General features: G+C 40.6%; 1 protein-coding gene across 3 annotated transcripts in view; it reads left to right on the top strand.

The window, feature by feature from the left end:
- rimbp2b (RIMS binding protein 2b) overlaps positions 1-12812 on the top strand; it is a 79890-nt gene that overhangs the window by 52082 nt on the left and 14996 nt on the right. For all 3 annotated transcript variants that reach the window (XM_051075111.1, XM_051075113.1, XM_051075112.1), the window contains exons 10-18: positions 1035-1085; positions 1594-1614; positions 3818-4022; positions 4844-4992; positions 6535-6614; positions 7394-7503; positions 7584-8456; positions 11412-11563; positions 12069-12734. In XM_051075111.1, coding sequence (XP_050931068.1) covers positions 1035-1085; positions 1594-1614; positions 3818-4022; positions 4844-4992; positions 6535-6614; positions 7394-7503; positions 7584-8456; positions 11412-11563; positions 12069-12734 — 2307 coding nt within the window. The remainder of the gene's footprint in view (positions 1-1034; positions 1086-1593; positions 1615-3817; positions 4023-4843; positions 4993-6534; positions 6615-7393; positions 7504-7583; positions 8457-11411; positions 11564-12068; positions 12735-12812) is intronic.

Genomic DNA, 12812 nt, shown 5'->3' with positions numbered 1-12812 from the left:
GAAAGTTTGTTTAGAAACTGTTCCAGAGAGGTGTTGATTCAACTATATGGTCATTTTGTACTGTTGCAGGACTGTTGTATTAGACTACATTAGTTTTAGCTATGCATATCTAATAAACTTCTATCTGACTGTACTGTAGCTACAAATACGAATCTCTAGTCGGAGTGTGACATGCCTTGGATTTCAATAACAAGACAGTTTACATAGATGAGGGGTCTCAGACTGAAATTACCTGGGGGCCAGAAGCCAGGTTGTTTTTTCCTGGAAAGGGGGGTGGGGGGGCTCTTGTACTCTAAATGGAAAAAACTGTGTATACGTTCTGAGGCTGAGGACTTGCTAAATGGTAAAGGAATAGCTCTCTTTAGCTCTTGGCCAGAAAGCAAACAAGCATATTTGTCAACTATTTCTTTAAATGTTAACTGAAAGCCAGTTGACATGACTTCTATATTGAGGGAAAACAAGATGGGAAAAAATAAAACATTTCTTAATTTAAATATACATTACATACATACATGACTGGATCTGGCTGCCAGGTTGATAGTTTGCGACCTCTAGTGTAGATGCTCGCAAGCACGTGGTATTGAGAGGTAAGTGTAGTAAACTGACAAACAAATTCTTCCTTTATATTAACTTTCTTGCCTTGTTTTATGTTGCATAACACACTGTTTTGATAATTAAATAGGTTTAAAAAACATAAAATATTGAAGGTGAAAATGGTGTAAAAAAAAAAAGCTACAACATCTTTAGCTAGTTGTGGTAAAATAAAACTTAATTTCTGCTAAGATCAAGTCACGGTTGGTGAATGTCAAATGTGAGAAAAAGAAATAAACTGCCCATAAGTTTCATCCTTCACTGCTCCTACACAGTGTGGACAGAGAGGGTGGCTTTCCTTTCCACCATTTTCACCATGCGCACCAATGAATGAAGAGGCATTTTCATTTTGTTTGTAAAGGACTTTCATTGGTGTTTAAAACTGAAACTAAACTGCAACATAAATGAAAGTGAACTGAAACACTGCACCCTGTGTTTCCTAGGCTCAGGTTGAGGCTAAAAAGGAACATGAAGGCGCTGTCCATCTGTTAGAGGTGAGCGTCTGGACTCTGGGGGGGAGTTGACTGTGTGTGTTTATGTGGTTGCTGCTGGAGAATAAGGGACTAGTCAGCCCTGGGGCAGACCTGTGTATACCTAGAGCCATTTCCTGCTCTTCTTGTCCTCACTACCTTAATCTTGTGCTCCTTTTCTTAGTTCTCATTTTTTTAAAAATATGAATCCTGGGCAAAGTATATAGATTTATTTTCACAATATTCTTAAATTGACTTGTGAAGTACCCTTTTCTTTTCTTCTATCTTTTTTTTTAGAAAAATGAATAAAACAAGCAAAATGTTTCAGACTACCATTATTAATCTATTTATATATTTCATCTTTCTATTAGACTTGTAATAGGGTGATATGTATGCGTGAGTGTCAGAGCAGTCCGGAATTTCAAGAGTCTTGTGCTTTCAAGATGTGTATGAGTGATCACATGTGTAATTGTGCTTTATTTCTTTCCTACATCTCCGTTCACTGTACGGGTGTGTGTTTGTGCTTATACAGAACCACTTGGACAGCATGCAGGTATTTCAGAATTGCTTTTATTTATTTACTTGATTTTTAATTTTTTTTACAGCTTTCCTAGTATAGTCAATATGGCATACGGCCCTCACATGTTCACTTTGGCCCAGCGTGTGTGGTGATATAACATCACATTGCAAAAAAATTTTCATCATGAGCTCAGTCTTGAGTTGTAATAAACATACAAGTGGTAGTCAAAAAGTAAGAGGTAATATGAAGCATACATCAGTTGATGAATGAACTGATTTAATGTGTGGTCATTGCTTTTTGGTTTTCAGAACAATTCAGAGCTGCTTCAGAGCGATCTTTCTTGGGCTTTACCACCAATATTTCACATTTCCCATCAAAGCAAAGTCACAAGTGGAGGGCTTTTTGACAGGCTGGAACATGACTGACAGCATAAACTGGAGGTCTTTCTGACTTGATCATAAAGAAAAATTCAGCTACACTCACTTAACAATTCATGAAAAGATTCAGAGAATTTCAGAATATGGATCGACTTCAATTAAAGATGAATGCCTGGGGCCTCACTGACGGACGTCAATTCCGCATAATCAAAGCCCATCAACACACTGAGGCATGCAAATTTCAATTTATAAGACCAGACATGTTTTTTAAGTGTGTGTTTAGATGTGAACAAACAGCAAAATATTACTACAATAAACAAATGCATTAAATCTGTTTAATTAGTAAGGTAAAATGTGTAGTGCATTTTAATTTTAGAATTAAATATTAGTCATTGTATCTATATATTGATGAATAGAGTAGGTATCAGCTTTTTGAGTGTACAAGACTGTATTGTTATTAAAGGATCACATTGCCAAATATTGATGAATGTGATCCTTTTCTGTTGTAGCATTGCATGTATGCTATCCAGCATGTTAAAATCTGCCTAGTTGCCATACAGCTAATAACTAAACTAATACCTAATTGACTAATTCTATTTCACAAATGCAGGAATTCTTTTGTCATCTGTTTGCTAACAGCATGTTATAACCAGCACCGACCAGTCTGCATGAAATGGACGTAGTGTTTTAACAGAACAGCACAGAAAGCACTGTCGCAGCAGGTGTTGCTGTGTGTTGGGCAGTGCTAAAAAATTCCATGGTGGCTTCAGTGCCCTCTGGAGCATCTCTGGTTCAGATTGTTGTCAGTTTCAGATTGAGAAGTGATTGCTGACATATTGCATCATTCAACCTGAGAAATCATGCTGTAGCACCTGGAATTTCCATTACTCCTGCCCAAACAAATGTGTTCAGTTGTTGGTGTTATTTTGCGCAGTGGAGTTTCCTGTTCTTAAAGTATGGCTGATGTTAATTTATATTTTTGTTATTGTCAACAAATCTCATGAAAAGGCCATTACCAACAGAATTTCTCAACTGCCCAACCTTGTATGAGGTTCTCTGCCTTCTCATTGAAGAGGTAAATCTAAAAAATGCAAAGTAATTCCCTGAAACAACTGTACACTGTAGTTTTTAACAAATATTACTCACATTTAAATAGTGCATTGCTGGTAACCGTTTGCAGCTGCAGATTAATACACATCTTGTGCTGTAGTGAGTATTTACAGGAGCAGTACATTAATGTACAGTGTGGCACATTAATGTGTTTTTAGACCACAATAAAATGGCAGCTGTACCAGGCTAAGGCCACAAAGAGAATATGTGTTTGTGCTGTTGATTTTGGTCTTTTCATGGTATTACTTGACAGCAAGTAAAAACATAGAGTATCATCAGGCTCATCCTCTAAGACACTGCGTGGTTTGGGTTATGCATACTGTCTTGAAGCAAGGGGCTTTTTCATTTTCAGTATTATTAGCATTTACTGTAGTTGTGCATGTGATTTGTATAATGTACTGTCAGTAGTAGTTAAAAAGTCATTTCAAGAAGTATTTCTCTGCAATGACTGGTCTATATGTTTTAAGTCCTACAGTAAAATTTCATTACATGTTCTATTTGTGTGTAGACAGTAGAAGTATATATTTGTATACATACCTACTGTATATATGTATGTACTCTAGTATTTCTGTGTGCAGAATGTTCAGTTCTGCATCCTGTGGTTTCCTTATTTTTCTTTTTCTTTTGCTTCTCTCTTTTCTCCATCCTGTCTCTTCCTTTCCCCATCTGCTTGTCTGTCTGTCTTCTTTTTATCTCTCTCTCTGTCTCTCACTCCTCTCTCAATGACTCTACTCTCTCATCATCATCAGGCCAAAGTCCGAGAACTGGAGGAAAAATGTCGGACTCAGAGTGAGCAGTTCAACCTCCTGTCAAAAGAGCTGGAGAAGTTCCGGCTTCAGGCTGGGAAGTTTGATATCCTCAGCACTGAACCCTTAACTGTATGTGAATCGCCTGGGTCGCCCAACAAATCCCTGTCCCAGCTCCTCAATGGACTGGCTGCCCCCATAGGAAAAGGTATGTGGAGGATCTTACTGATGCTAATATATATACATACATATATGTGTGTGTGTGTATGTATATATATAACTCATATACGACTGAAGTTAATAAATAAGAGGCCACCAAATTAATTTTGCAACTGATTAAATGTATCCTTTCCATCATGTGAGAGATGCGGCCAGTAACACCATGCATATTAGAAGAGGAGTCAACTCCCTCACAATGATGTGAAAAAAAAATGCAGCTGAATTACAAGTCTGAGAGACCAGGCTTCTGACTTAATCTGCAGTAAACACAAACTGCTAATGAAATAATCAATCATAGTGAGTAATAGCCTCTAGCTGGCAAAACCTGTTCTCTGTTTGTTTTTAACTTGAATACACAAATGCTTGACTAATTACAGTAGTATTTATTGTGCAACTCTTGCCATGAAACTATAATTAATTACGTATGGTTATAAGTAATTGGAAACTGTAGAATATATTGTACAGTATAGTACAGTAAGATATCTACCTAAATGATACTTGCACAACAAACATTAGGAGAATTACATCTCTTCAAGTGGTAGAACCTTAAAGGGACAACAAGCAGGTGAACTGGCAGAATACTTTGCTTTTAATTGCAGAGGGTATTAGTAGCATACAGTCTAGTCTAATGAATATTTGAATGTTTCTATTTCTTTGTTCATTCTTTATCTCTCCTATCCGTCTCTGAAATGCACAGACAGTATTTTAGTTAACCCTTTTGTAGTCTGATTTTTTTGTCACAAGTTTGATATTTTTTCACTTATATTGTGATATGAGGATCTGATGAGAGAAGTTCTGTTTGTTCCACAGGCAATGAGGCTCCAACAAGCAGATCTTTGATATCTGAGTTTATTCGACCACTCCAGATCAGTGGAGACAAGCCCGAGCTCCTCTCTGTCAAGCCAACATTCCTCACTCGCAGTCGAGCCAGCAGCCCAGCACGGGCTTTCCTCTCTGAGGTATCTGATAATGTCAGTTTGTAGCCCATATGGCTCCTGTTTTATTGCAACTTTCTTCAAGCTACACAAGGCAGGACTGTCTAAACTTCCTGAGTGACAATGTGGGGCTGCAATAGAGAAGAATCCCCAATAATGTAAACTCCTCAAAAAGTTTGGAAAGTTATTTTGGTCAATTATTTCTCCCCTTTGATAATACCGATTAGTGTTGTATTGTATGTCCTTGGAAAGCCTGATTTGTGGTAGAACTTGTAAGGATCGCGCTTCTGTGGAATGAGCAACACAGCTGAACGTGTGGGTAGCGCCCCCAAAAAATGTGCCAAAATCCCCTGCAATATTCTCTTTGTAGGTGTTCACTCTTGTTTTGAGATGCTTGGTGGATTAGATGATTGCACTCTCCCACAGTAATAAGGAACAAACAACACATATTGGCCATTTTTACATTTTAGTCATTTTACACTGTCAGGGACCTCAGTAGCATGTGGAAGATCCATACGCAGCCACAACAGCTTGGCACCTCCTCCTCATGCTGGTCACCATCCTGGTCACATTTTGCTATGGGATGGCATTTTCATTCCTCAACCAGCGTGTTAAGGAATGAGGAATGAGGGTTGTGTTGGTCACTCTAGCATGTACAGCACACCCAAGCTGATGTGTTCAATTGGGTTGAGGTCTGGACTGGTGGCAGGCCATTCCTCTCCAATCCCAAATTTTGGAAGTACTCTGTGATGATCCTGGCTCTGTGGGGGAGAGCGTTGTCATCCTGGAAGATGTAGTTAGGTCCCAGATTCTGGAGATATGGGATCGCCACTGGCTCCAGAATCTCATTCCGATATCTCACTGCATTGACCATGTTGCTTATTTCACAAATGCATGATTCCTTAAAAGTTGTACCTCATTGTAAAGGTGACTAATCAGGCTTTCCAACGATATCAAATACAATACCAACTGGTATTATTAAATGAGAGAAATAATTGACCGAAATAACGTTTCCAAACTTTTTTTGAGGAGTTTAGATGCTTTATTCTGCCCTGTTTTCCTTTTGTTAGGTATATCAATTTCCACCAACACCAAGTTACCACTCTTGTACATTTGTTATACTGGAAAAAAATGCTGCCTCATTTTAATCTAAGTAATGTGTTTGGGCTCAACAAGAGAAAATCCACACAGCAGGGATGCAGGAGGCTTCCCGGTTTTACTCATTCAGGCAGACTGGGACTGGTCATAATATTTTTAGTGCACAGGAGGTGAAAAATTGAAACAAAAGAAGAGATGAAGAGATTAGATGTCAGGTTAAACCAAAGGAAGATGTATTAGAGAGCAAACACACCAGGATCATTTTACATTTTGGCTCTTAAAATCTTGGTATATAAGATGTTCAAATTAGTTTATTACCTTCATCTATGTAAAATGATAAATTATTTCATCGTAGAAAGTTTGCTACCATTGTGTTCTGAATATGCGGTGAGGGGTGAAACCACAGAGAAGGAACATTTGAAAATTAGTTGAAAATATGATTATTTGTACCTTTTTTGCCTTCTCTAGATGGACAAAGAGCTCAGCTCAACCACCAGATCCAAACCAAGATTCACAGGGAAGGTCCGTCTATGTATTGCCCGGTACAGGTATGTATACACAGCACACAATTACTTACCCCACCTACTATTCACAGTATGTCTGGTTTCATTTGAAACACTGAACACAGACAAAAATAATCTGTTATTTTTGTTTTAAAACCCTATATAATTGATAAAGCAGATTAGAATTTAAAGTCCTTGTAGTGCTTTAACTCTGTAAATGTTTTTTTCTGATTTCAGTGCATTTTCAAAGTGTCAACCGGAGCTTTATGCTAACATTACAAGACCTCCCAAACCAAAGTGACACAGTATAAATGTCCTAAAAGAGGGTACTAATTAAGAGAGGTGGCCTTTACATGCCTCTTTACAGTAAACTGAACCAGCTGCTCAGTGTAGACAAGTCCTGGATGAATCTTGCTGAGATTATTTGCTTTTTCTCACAAAGCTTTAGGCTATGGTCTTAAAGATGATTCAGTATTTCTGTCTCTAAAGAAAATGACCTGTCAGCAGAAAAATAATTGGAATCCTCAAAGCACAAATATGTGAAACAGGGCCAGAGCTCTCAACCCACACTGTCATCAGCTCTGTCATACTTGTAACTAAAAACCAAAAAACAAAAAGAAAAGATAAAAAATAACAACAAAATAATATAGAAACAAATTTCATACTTTTTACTTAAGCAGCACTCAGCAAATTGTTTTTCCTTGGAATACATATTAGAGAATTGAGGTGTTTGACATAAAGAAAAACCTCTGGTGGTGAAATTGTACAGTTGTAAAAGATTTAATTAATTGCAACACTTTGGCGGTTATGTTTTTTTCCTATAGTTACAATCCTTATGATGGGCCTAATGAGCATCCTGAGGCAGAGCTTCCCCTGGTGGCAGGAAAGTACCTCTACGTTTACGGGACAATGGATGAGGATGGCTTTTATGAAGGTCTGACATGCATTGGTTATTGTTTATTTTTTTGTCCTTAATATCACCACAATACCAACTATGTCTTGTTTGTTTCTCAGGAGAGCTGCTGGATGGACAGCGGGGACTCGTTCCATCCAATTTTGTGGATTTTGTCCAAGATGAGGAGACACCCTCTGTCCAACACAGGGACACAGTGGCTAAAGAACCTGGCTACCTCAACCACAGTAGCTTGGGGTCTCAGAGACTGGGGGGCGGCACAGGAACAGGAACAGGCATAAGCAGCCTGCTGTCTGACAGTAAACTAGACTGTCTAAGCACCAGCAGCTTGGGCATGGACCTCCTGGGCTCCTCCAGCAATGGAACAGGAACCCTGGATGTCAGCATTGACGAAGTCGGTGAAGACATTGTGCCTTATCCCCGCCGCATCACCCTGATTAAACAACTGGCCAAGAGTGTGATTATTGGCTGGGATCCTCCTGTGGTCCCACCAGGCTGGGGTTCCATCAGTGGCTACAATGTCTTGGTGGATAAGGAGGTGCGCATGAGTGTCCCCTACGGGGGTAGGACAAAGTCTCTTATTGAAAAACTCAATCTGGCCACCAACACCTACCGTATCTCAGTGCAGAGCATCACCGACCGGGGTCCATCGGATGAGCTCCGGTGCACTCTGCTCGTGGGGAAAGATGTGGTGGTGGCACCTTACTACCTTCGGGTGGACAGCATCACGCAGGTCTCTGCTGAGCTCTCTTGGATGCCCAGCAACAGCAACTACAGTCACACCATCTTCCTCAATGGTGCAGAGTACGACATGGTCAAGGCGGGGGGCTACAAGTACAAGTTCTTCAACCTGAAGCCCATGACAGTTTACAAGGTGAAAGTTGTGGCACAGCCACATCAGGTGCCTTGGCAGCTTCCAATGGATCAAAGGGAGAAGAGGGAAATCTCTGTGGAGTTCTGCACTCAGCCTGCAGGTCAGCCTTTACTCACATTACTCACATTTGAACTTGTCCTCATCAGAAAATGCAGGGAGTTTTAGCCATTCATTTTAGTCACACTAGCTTGGCTCTAGGGATGGCAATACTGATCTTTGGTCCAGACTGAAATATTGCCATGAATTTTGGTATACATATCCATTGAGCCCAGAGCGCCACCTTGAGGTTTTGAGTGAACTGTCTCAACAGCTGTTGGATGGATTGGCATCAAATTTAGTGCAGAGATTAGTGTCCCCCTCAGGATAAATTCTAATAACTTTGGTGAGCCCGTGACTTTTCATTTAGTGCGATCATACTTTAGCTTTTGATCAAATCCTGAAAGATTGATGACGCTCCATTTTTTTGAATGCTATTTAGCAAATGTTAGCAAGTCCTCATATTAAATGAAAATAGTAAACATAGTAAACATTATACCTACTTAACATCAGCATGTTAGCATTATCATTTTGAGCATGTAGATGTAGCATTTAGCTCAAGGCAGGACTCAATCTCAGCATCACAAAAGCATTAGTGTGGTTTTAGTCTTGTTGTACCACTGTAGTTAATTCTAGTTGTGCTAAAATTATACCTAAAGTTGCATTACCTGATTTTTTTGGCCACTTGGGGCAGTATCAAGTTGCTTAGATTAACTTATGAATTAAAAAATTAATAAAATATATTTTCTTATTAACTCATACACTATACACAAAGCAACATTAGTATTCATTTGGAGATAGTTTTATCACCTGGTAAAAGACCAACATTCACTCCTTGTATCTTCTTTTAGCTCTCTTTAATGCCATTTTAGCAGCAAAACACTCCACTATTATTACTATCTAGTTGCTAACTTTGTCTGCTGTGTGGTGCTGAGTAGGTATAGGTAACATAGTCCTTCCTGCTTTGGCTGGAAACACAGTTAATGAGAGCACTCAGTCTGAGTTTTTAGCTCTGTGGCTGCAGTCAGTATGTATTTTGGGTAAGCTGTATTTATAAAAAAGGGTTAACTTTGTTCTCCCATTACTCCCAATCTGATTGCCATTCTTGTAGTCTAATAGTCTGTTCTGTGTCAAAGTCATCTGATATTTCACAATGAAAGCCATCTGATAATTTACATCCAATACAGTAATCTGTTTATTTACTCAGCCATACGCTTCAAGCCCATTACATTTACAAACCTGACAAACATCTCTGCCATTTTCATTTTTCCCCAGCCACTTTTAGAATGCCCTCAAGGATTTGTGTGTGTACTACTGAGATAAGACACATGCATGGTAGAAAAAAAAAGAAATGTGCAATGAGAAAACATTGAAGAAGCATTCGCTGAACAGAACTACATAACACTGGAAACAAGAGTCTCTCAAAGCCAAATTAGTGTAAATAGTGAGCGTAGATCTCTGGGATTTCTTCTCCCATGAGGCTCGTTGATGCTTTGCTGTTGCCAGCTTTAACTCAGGTCTCACAGCCTGGCTGTCTTGCTACAGGAGATCTTTTAAAGTGAGAATGTAATAATAGTGAGTCTCTCCTGACCCAGCTACATTTATGGCACTGTTTTGTGTGTGTACGTCACAGTCTATGCACAGTGTATTTAGCCAATTGTGAGCGCAGATGAAACATGGTTCAGGACATAACAGAGAGATTATTAAGTCAAGTAATGAGTAGAAAAAAGGTGAAAGGAAGGGAATTAAGGAAGGACATAAGAGGGCAATAAAAAGAAAGAGTGATGCTGAAGTTTGAATTGACATTTTCTGTTGGCAGCTGATGAGCTAACATGCTGAGAGTTCATTAAATGATCTATTGAACATGTTAATCAGGTGCCTCTGAAACAGTCTCAGTATCTGTGGCGGACAACTCAATAAGGAGGACAGTGTCTGGAGGCACTATATTAGGCTTTCACACTCAGCATGTGCTCCTCAAACAAGTGACTTCATTAGTTCTTAGTGATACAGCATTTTTTATTAATATGAGTCACAGGGAGCAGCATCCAATTCCCTGCCTGGATATCAGTATCTGCTGTTTGTGTCCAGTATCAATGAACGCTGCTCCACTGAAATATTCATTTAATCACTCATTTCAGTTCTCAGGGGAACTTGTTGTTTTTAACTTGTGTAGTTTGAATATGACAAGAGGAAATGAAATCCCCAAACAGCCACTGCCGCTGTTCCAAGACTGTGTGTGTTGTCTGCTGACAGTCAGTGCAGAAATGTGATTAAGATTGCATTAATGTCGATTCTCGGACCCACACACACACAGCTGCACATTGCAGCTTGGAGATACTGCTGACTGCATCTGCTCCCTCTCGCTCACTGTGTGACTGCAGGGGAGCAGCAGCACTGCACAGATGGGTTTGTTGTTTAGTATGCAAGCAGCATTGACAGATTGTAGATTTTTTTTGATGCTCCATAGAATACTGTTATTGTGAATCTGGCAACAGGATATTGCTGTACATTCACTGAAGGCCGAATGTTGGCAAACTTGGCTTTTTCAACCAATGTAACACATCTGCCCAACATGCATGTGAATGAATCTTGAGATACAAACTATGACCCTGCACAGATGAGTATGAATATTTAAAATATCATATTGCAAATTACAAAATTACAAGAATAGTCCATTCAGCTGTCAGTGTCTCTAGCTCTTCATTTCACTGGAATTGAAAATGCTTTTAGAATAATTTAGAATTTAGTTCACATCATGTTTTCTTTCCATTCAGTTTTTGGTAACAGCACAATGTTAGGCTGTATACAGTGTGGGGCTTCAGATTGAGGCATATGACACATTTCTCCTACAATGAGGATATCCTTATTTCTTACCACTGTGAAATGGTTACTGTATGTGAGAAATCCATAGTACTGAGGTCAGCACATAAATTTTTTATCAAATTGGCGGAAATGGTTCAGCTGCTGTTGAGCTGTCTTTTTTTCTCTCCTTATCCAGTGTGTGTGTTGTGCTCCCCAGGGCCCCCTCTCCCTCCCCAGGAGGTGCAGGTCCAGTGTGGTCAGACTCCTGGGGTCCTGCAGGTCAGATGGAAGCCGCCGCCCCTGACGCCTTCAGGAACCTCCAACGGGGCCAGTGTGATTGGCTATGCTGTGTGCACAAAGGGACAAAAGGTACAAAATGTCAGAACAAATCATTTTTTGAGACTTTGAGGCAGTACAGCTCTTGATAAAGGTAGCGTTTGCTTTCCTCAGTGGTAACTTCTGTGAGTAGTACTCTATTGCCATCTCCTGGAGAAAAGATATAAGGGTGATATCCAGCCCCCAGGGACAAGCATTACTCCACTATAGCATCCCTTTTCCACAGGGAGCTATTGATTGTGTTGTGTTTGTTTCTATCAACCACGATTGTGTCCAGTTTAATTAAAATAAACAAACATGCTGGATAGAGAGATAAGGTTAAAGTTTAACTGGACCTCCAACATCCACATATATGTATGTTATGATAATATGGAACAATCAGGTATTTCTCTTCAGCCAACTGATGAGAGGGTTAGGGTTAGGGTTACTGCATGTAGTTATGTTTGTATGATGATATGGTTTCAAAGTAAGTACTTTTGCATGCTGACATTCTGAAATGCCCTTTGGTAAGGACTCTCTGGTTCCTTTGTGAATGCAGATAGCAGAGGTCTTGTACCCCACAGCAGACTATGTGACCGTGGAGTTAAACAGGATTCAGTGTCTGGAGGCCAGGGAAGTCATTGTAAGGACGTTGTCAACACAAGGAGAGTCCCAGGACTCGCCCGTGGCCATAATCCCGCACAATCTCTTGGGCTCTCCACGCCTCTCCCACCGAACCACCGCACCTCCCCACACTATGCCTCACCCGCAGTCTCATCCAGTGCATTCTCAAACCCATCCTCCTTACCCATCAACATACCCCCCAAATCACCCTCAGCCCCAGATGCAGCCTCTGCCTCGAGCCCAGCCCCACACACTGCCCCATGCTCAGCCGCACTCGCAGCCCATCCGTCACCCTCCTCCTCATCCCCAGCCTCATTTCCAGCGCCACTCCATGCCCAAGTCCAAGCCGTTAGTAAGTGCCAGAGAGCCAGAAACCAAAGAGCATGAGGTGGGCCTGCGGCCAACCCAGCCCTGGGAGCGCTCCCCCTCTCCGCTGCCTCCCATGCGCGGACCTAACCTAGAGCCGCCACACTTCCAGCCACGCCGATCGCCCTCTCCTCAGAGGATCCTGCCACAGCCTCAGGGAGTCCCCATCCCCAATACTATCGCCAAGGCCATGGCCAGAGAAGCTGCCCAGAGAGTGTTTGCCGAGGGTAACCGGGTGCGTTGGAATTTCTTTATTAAACAGAATTCATCTCAGCATGTGACAGAATCTAGCACTGAGCCCGGAAATCAGATT

This window comes from Lates calcarifer, linkage group LG13 (assembly GCF_001640805.2).
Source record: "Lates calcarifer isolate ASB-BC8 linkage group LG13, TLL_Latcal_v3, whole genome shotgun sequence".
Lineage (NCBI taxonomy): Eukaryota > Metazoa > Chordata > Actinopteri > Centropomidae > Lates > Lates calcarifer.
Note: the sequence above shows the minus strand (reverse complement) of the source record. Positions and strands in the feature narration are given on the sequence as shown.